The sequence below is a fragment of the Haplochromis burtoni genome, unplaced genomic scaffold (assembly GCF_018398535.1).
Source record: "Haplochromis burtoni strain Fernald_Lab_line unplaced genomic scaffold, NCSU_Asbu1 Contig_470, whole genome shotgun sequence".
NCBI lineage: Eukaryota > Metazoa > Chordata > Actinopteri > Cichliformes > Cichlidae > Haplochromis > Haplochromis burtoni.
In genome coordinates this window covers 383492-391291 of record NW_024582831.1, presented here as the reverse complement: position 1 = coordinate 391291, position 7800 = coordinate 383492, and the positions used below count along the sequence as shown (strand labels likewise).

The window sequence follows — 7800 nt, the reverse complement described above, 5'->3', positions numbered from 1 at the left end:
TGTGTGTGTGTGTGTGTGTGTGTGTGTGTGTGTGGGACAGCTGAGGCGTCTGCTCAAGTGTGTACATCTAGCTGGGAGCTCGTCTTGGAAAATAAGTGGCGTATCTGAGGGTCAAGGGGGGGGGTCACTGAGGTTGAAGGTCAGAGGTCAAGGTTGGACTTCTAAGAGGTTTTGGAGGGGGGGGGGTTTAAAGGATGAATCGAAGCTAATGGATAGTCCTAACAAACACGGTGAAATGTGTGGTTGGTGATGTGCATCTGTGCATGAGGTAAAGAGAGGAAGACGAGGGGGAGGGAAAGAGGGCAAACTGAGAGGTGGATAAGAGGAGGATAAAAAGGAGAGCTGGGCAAATAAACGTAAAAGTGTTGCTAGAGATAAAGCACAAAACCTGGAGACAGGACATGCACCAGTACAGGATGTATTCAAAGAGCGCAGGCAGAGAATAAAACAGAAAAAAACCTACAAAACTGACCTTCTCTTTTTCCCTTCTTTCACCTCATCACCCTTCAAACCTCTGACCTCCGTGTTTTATTGGTCTTCCTGTCTTTCTTTCTCTCTGTCCTCCTCTGCTTGGTTAACTTTTGTTAGCGAGACATTCGACACTGAAATGACACCTCTCCTTCTCCCTCTCTCCTCAAGGTTAAGTTCAACCTGAGTTCACAGACACAATCTCAGACTGTGTTACTGTCTCGTTTTCACCATCAAGCTTCAAGTAACCAAATGTAAAAAAAAAGAGAGAGAAAAAGATCTCGTATGTAATATTTTACTTGGGTTAAAAAGAAAACATATTCGCATTTTCTTCATTTCATGTCATATTTCTGCTGTTACACTAGTGGATGCTCCTCTTAAGTTAAGCTGCTTTAAAGCAATGGTTTGCAAGCTTTTTCTGGGAGGCCGCACTTGTGTTGTGCCTCACCACCTTTATAATTGATTTAATTTTCTCATTTGTTTTTATTCTTATTTTATTTTCACTTCATGTTTTCAATCCTGTTTGATTTCAGTTCTTTGCCAGGGTGGATTTCCTTGTTTTAGTTTGCTTTTTATTGCTTGAAAAATGTTTAGTTTTGCTTTAGTTTTTATTAGTCTCACTGTTAGTTTTAGTCTTTTTTTAATTAGTATTGCATGACGGACAAATGTCAGATGAACACTCAAATTAAAAAAAAAGACTACCCTCAATAAACGTGAATATGCACCTGAAATATATAAAACCAAAGGCTTATTTATGTATTTTAGTTATTAACCATTCAGGAAAATGTGTAAAAATGCAAATAAATGTGTTTTTACAGATTTTTGTGTGTATTTTTTAACAACTTTTTCAAAGCAGTGATTCAGTTTTTTTAGACTACTAACTTCTCATTAAACACTCATCAGTGCCTCATCAGACAAGTTGTAATTAAATTTTTACCAGTTTTATTTTCATATTTATTTTAGTTATGTTTTCCAAGCTCACAAAATCATTTCAGTTAGGTTTTTTTAGGTCTGTTTTTTGCCTTTGTTAAAAGTTTTTTTTCACATATAGTTTTAAGTTTTGTGTTTAGCTTTGGTTAACTATAATAATCTTCTGCTCCACAGCCAGCAACTCTTACCAATCACTATTTGCAAAAAAAATTCTCAGTTTCATTTAACTGAAATCAACGTCAGCACAATAGCATCAGCAAGAACTTTTCTCTGAAAATTTAAATAAATGATATGGACTCATCTTGGTTTCACTTCCTGTCTTTCACCTAGTTATTATCCACGTCCCACCAGTGGGGTCCACCTCACAGTTTGAGACCCCCTGCCTTAATGTCAGGTTGCCTCAGAGTGAGGAGAGTTTATCCTCTTTTTGTCTCTCAGGGTTGGATCTGCCTTTTATGATGATGCCCCACCCTCTGCTGCCCATGGGGCTGCCGCCTGCGTCTGTTGCCATGGCGATGTCACAGATGAACCACCTAAGCACCATTGCCAACATGGCCGCTGCAGCCCAGCAGATACACACTCACGTACACCGTGCACCTGTCATCAAGGTAACACGATACGCAACTGCAGAGGATCCGACTGGGATCCATGAGGAACTCCTGTGTGAAAAATCTTTTACATCTTTACATAAATCTTTTATTCGAGAGTTTGTCTGCCATTACAGTGCTCTTTAGTCTTATGTGGCTACTGCAGCCCACCAGATGATTACCATATACCCTACTTTTCTAAATATTTAGGCTGCGCAATAAGACAGTAGACCCAAATATAAAGATTAAAGCCTTTTATAGAAGCAGATTGAGTCCTTAAATTGTTAAGAAAAGCTCATTTGGTTTAAATTGCAGTGCAATCAGTATCAGCTTTAATTGACCAAGTATGTGTACACATGCAGGGGTTATTTTTCTTTTGCTCTAAATGTACTTCACATTACACAGACAATAACAACACGTACGTCATGTTTATACACATACATGCAGTGGTGCAGACTGTGAAGATGTTGGAATAGATGTTAAAGCTTCTAAAGATGTGTAATGATGTATTGTTTCATAATAATAAATACATATTTTAAGTGAAAATAAATACATGCAATAAATAAATACATTTTTCAAGCAAAATATCCGGAGGGAATTTGGATTTGGGAAGCTTGGCTGTGTTGTTGTCAGTTTGATATCTTTAAGTTTTGGATTTTTATTTTATTTAATCAAATTTCTGACAAAATATGAATTAGTTGTATTTCTACAACAAATACACATTCGTTTAATCATCTCACGTAAACATCTGTGCAGCGGACCATCCAAAGCCAGTCTTACTCAACTTTGTAATTATCAATGAAAAATTTAATAAAGTTTATCTTTATGACATGTTGAGAATGATTAGAGAGAGAGAGCTTTAATCACTGGCAGCCAGTTATAAGCCAGTGTAACATGTTTGAATCTCTCCACTTACTTTCATTCATTGCCTCTCCTCCTGCAGGAGAGAGTGTGCGACAGCCCCTCGCTCTCCCCGTCTGTTGACGAAACCAATACTCCTCTGCAGTCGCAGCCCAGCAGCTCAGCCTCCAGCTCGCCTGAAAGACTGGGTACACACACACACACACACACACACACATACTCACCACACACACAGCGAAGAGGCAGATTAAATGCAAAAATCTGAGAAACCATGCAAAGTACTCACATTTCCGCCTCTTGAATCAGAGGATTTGCTGCTTTCTTTGTCACATCAATGTAAACTGTGTACTTTGAGCTTTTTTTAAGTGATTTGCTGACTGGTTATCATGAAAGTAAGTTTTTAAACATAAAAATAAATCTTTAATGGTTTTAAGCGTCTTAAATATGTCTAATTTGGTTATGCTGTCTTTCATTCTTGAACACAGGCAAGTTTTTAGTAATTGTCTTACATTTTTTAAAACAAAGCAGCATGTATAGTAAAGATCTTACACACTAGACAACACACAAGTAGGAAGATGTACATGTATGCAAACACATGCGCCACACTGTAATTCCCACACATAACCAGAGCATGCTTTCGTTCAACAGGACTGGTGTCAGCTGATGCAGATGTTGCGCTGACCAACTCTACTCCACCCATCAAGAAAATAACAAAGGACAAAGGTTGGACCACACACTCGCACACACACTTAAATATAAGTGAGGATATTCCATTACTCGCCTTAATCTAAGCCCTCTCCCGGTTACTTCTGACATCTGATAAATTTCCTCACTTAGGAGGGCTTTCCTCATCTACTGTATTTACACGCACACATGCAGAGACAAACACACACTGAGAAACAGAAGAGTCAGGATGTTCTGCCCCTCCTATTGATCACCTGTCTCCAAACCATCAATCAGATGAGCAAGGGAGGGAGAGATGGATAAAAGATGGATAGATGGATGTGGGGTGGGGGTGAGCGAGGAAAGCTAAGTGAAGGAAGCGTGGCTAAAAGGGGTCAGGAGGTCACGCACTAAAAGCAAGCAGGGCCTCTCCTTCCTCCTTCACACTCTTTCTTCTCCACCCCCCGTCCGTTGTATTTTCCATTCTTATAACACATTATTCTTGTAATTCCTCTTTCTCCATCCTCACCCCCTCCCCCCACCTCCACCTTTCACGCTCCTGAAGCTCCACTGCAGACATCAGCAGGAGTGCTACTTCCTTTAAAATCAATAAGGGCTAAAGAAAAATAGATAACTCGGTCTCGAAGATTGTCTTCTTAATCCGATATCTGCGGTGGAGTCAGGCCACGTGACCCCCCCGCGCCAGCCCTCCTTCATAAATGTGATGGTGTGTTGCCTTTTATAGTAGGCTCTGTGAACCAATCAGAACTGAGGCTTTTTAGACTGTGTTGATGGTAGCTAGTGAAAGCATCAGAATTACTTTAAGAGCTTTAAGGTTCACAAACACAATTTGTTTCACATAATTCAGTTGTTGCTTTTTATCTATCAGAGGAACTATCTAACACATAAACACTCTGCCATGTATGGATGAATATGAAAGTTTTCCCAGATGGAGGTTCCTAATACAGTTAGAAAAGTGTCGATTACAGGTGGCAGATTTCTCATAATCTTTAAAATGATTCATTTAAAAAACGCTTTTTACCACTCGGCCATTAAAGGTTGATGTTGTCGACACCTGCCTTTGTGAATACGATAATTGACTGGTTCTTATATAGAGCTTCTCTACCTGAGTTCTCAAAGCACTTTGTCCAACTTGCCTCATTCACCCATATAAGCACTTTTTTTCCTGTGCTTAAGTGTTTTCTATCTAACATTCACACTCTGGAGACCAACTTGACTTAATATTTTCTCCAAGGATGTTTAGACTGAATGACCCAGGGATCGATGCGCCAGCCTTCCAATTATTAGATGACCTGCTCTACCCCCTAAGCCAGGGGTGGGCAATTCCAGGCCCCGAGGGCCGGTGTCCCTGCAGGTTTTAAATGTGTCCTCGAACCAACACAGCTGATTTAAATGGCTAAATTAGCTCCTCAACATGTCTTGAAGTTCTCCAGAGGCCTGGTAACGAACGAATCATGTGATTCAGGTGTGTTGACCCAAGGTGAGATTGCCCACCCCTGACTTATACCATAGATGAATCCACTAAAAATCACAGATTTCACTAGCTGGGCCCATGTCCTCGTTTTAGGATTGACAACGTTTTAGTAGGTAAAGGTGAATGCTTGGACATGAATTGGCCTCGAAGGGGACTGGCGACGGCTCCTGGGCCTGGCAGATCCCCATGTACTAAATAGAAGTGAAGAAGTTAAAGAATTGAGTACAAGGAGGGAGGGAGGGTGGGGCACGTAAGCGAGAATGAACAGTTGCAGAACTGGTGAAACCTATATAGATGTCAACCGGAAGGAGCGTGTTTAGAGGCGTGGTCCCGCTCCTGAAATTCAGATACATAATCTCCAAAAGTTTGAATCTTGGGTCAGAGATCAAATTTTTTGAAAATCTCACTCCTGCGTGTGAAAGGATGAACCCTAACCTGAGCGTCATTCTGCAGAACGCTTTACAGAACCGGGTCATTTACGCATATTTACTCGACTCTGAAACTCCCAAAGGCTGCTTTTGATGTCGGTAAATGAACGGGGTCGTCTCCTTTCCTGTCTGGAGATTTTCAGATGTGGGTGAGAGAGGGGTGACGCACTGCAGAGGACGCTGGAAAGCACAAAAAGTCCATCAAGCAGACTGTTTTTTGTTTGTTTTTTTAACAGCTTGTTGTGCTGTCGCATTTTGACATTCTAAAAAAGGACATGTTACAAATCAAGTTGTTGAGTTTGATTGGATCTACTAATTGGAAGGATGGTGGTTTGGTTCTGGTTCCTCCAACCTGCATGTCAAAAAGTCTATGGGCAAGATCCCGTGAACGTTAGATTCAAAGTTCTTGGTATGGAAAAAATGTGTCTGAATGAGCCTTTTGTAAGAAGCTGCTTTAAATTTAAGTACATTTACCGTTTAATTGATGTTTAGAATTATTCTATATACGTTCTTTATACATTAGTTATAAATAATAAACAGACCTACATTTTTCCATGTATATAATGCATTCTTTGCCTTCCAGGTAAATTTAAGATTGTTAAATGCCACAAAAATCAAATATTGTACAAATGATTCATTCTAGAACAAAATACATATGTTAGGATAATTTGACTCCTAAGTCTTAAGGAGTTTATGTGCTAAAAGGATTTCATGTTTTATTTTCAGATAGACAGGAAAGTAACCTACAATATTTACTGTGTCTGTAGTGTAGTTGGTATTGTTGGAGAGTGATTCAACAAAAATTATGTATTGAGTAAAAAAACTTTTAAAAGCCACAAAAAGACACAGGAAGTGCTGCCGCTCCTCTCTGGGGTGTTAACAGACCACAATGTTCCCTGTGGCCTCGCTCCATCTGGACGGTGTAGTGCAGTAATTACTGTAGCAGAGCAACATAATAAACCAAACTTGTTATCAAAAATGACCTGACAGCGCTTCAAATCCTTGGTTGTATTTTTATTGTGACTTTTCTTTAAATGGAAACTTGGAAGTTGACATGAAATTTCATTCATAGTGTTTTTTATTCTTTCTTTAGTAGTATGAGCTGTAGTATGGATGGTATGAACTTCAAATTGTAGCCAGCCAACAATGAATCTCTTTCACCATCTATTGATTTTTCAAAATAAAAGCTCAAATATGTCTAACACTGATGAACATTTCCTCCAGCTCCTGTTTTTGTTCCTTTACTATCTCCTTGTTTGTGCTCCTTATTTAATCTACCTTTTTTTCTTAAATCATTCTCTGCTCTTCCACCTCTTCACCGTCTCTACCCTTTATTTATTCATTATTTATTTTTTGGCCAAACATATTTTAGTGAAAGAAATCAGGGTAAATATATGAAAAGCCTGGCCGTTTTCAGTGTTTGATAATGAAAAGGTGGCAGGGGTCTGAGTGAAAAGCAGAGGAATAAAAAAAATGGAGGTGATGAATCAGTGAAGATGGAAACATAATAAGGAGATAAAGCAGAAAAAGAAGCATTTTGAGGCTCAAAGCAGCTATAAATGAGAAATAACAAATATTGTAGTTAGTGTAAAAGGGCTTGCTCATAGTGGCAAACTTGCAGAGAATTATGAGTCGATCATTCAGAAGTGACAAAAATGTTCGTAGGGACCAAAAACAGAGCTAAAGGTGTGTCAGTACTGGACCTGCAACTGGAAGATGGTCAGTTTCTACCTTAAAGCTTGTTTCCACCACTCCAAGTAGCCAAAAACCACAAACAAGAAGCTTAACATAGAAGGAGGAACAGAAATAAGGAAATTAATTGCAGAGAAATAAGGAAAGGAGCAGGGAAGACAAAAAGGGTTGAAACGATAGAAACGATAACCTGACATGGATTTAAGGAAATGGGGAAAAGAGTAACGGAGGGAAAAAAGAAGCATGAAAAGATGAAGATGAAGAAAAGAGATGAGCTGAGGTGGAGAAATAAATGATGAAGGAAGATCTGGGAACGATGGGAAAGGTAGTCGAGGGATGTGTGGATGAAGTGGCAGATAGGGGATGGAGATTTTGTGTGTGTGTGTGTGTGTGTGTGTGTGTGTGTTAGAGTGCATCTTAATCAGCGTTAATTTCACAGCAGAGTTAACCCAGTTGTCAGTGTGTTAGGCATTAAGGGCTGAGCAGACACTGTGACGCACTCACAATGAACACACACGCATACACACACAAATCAAGGATGTCTTTAATCCTTGCCAATTAGTACCCCACATGATTGTCTGAATACTAACGACCTCAGAGTGTGTGTGTGTGTGTGTGTGTGTGTGTGTGTGTGTGTGTGTGTGTGTGTGTGTGTGTGTGTGTGTGTGTGTGTGTG

The 7800-nt window shown here is 39.7% G+C and overlaps 1 protein-coding gene across 2 annotated transcripts in view; it reads left to right on the top strand.

Moving 5' to 3' along the window:
* The window catches only part of LOC102304243 (dachshund homolog 2), a 51603-nt gene that overhangs the window by 26816 nt on the left and 16987 nt on the right, over window positions 1-7800 (top strand). For both annotated transcript variants that reach the window (XM_014341255.2, XM_042213699.1), the window contains exons 4-6: window positions 1837-2006; window positions 2929-3034; window positions 3495-3569. In XM_014341255.2, the coding sequence (XP_014196741.2) occupies window positions 1837-2006; window positions 2929-3034; window positions 3495-3569 (351 nt within the window). The remainder of the gene's footprint in view (window positions 1-1836; window positions 2007-2928; window positions 3035-3494; window positions 3570-7800) is intronic.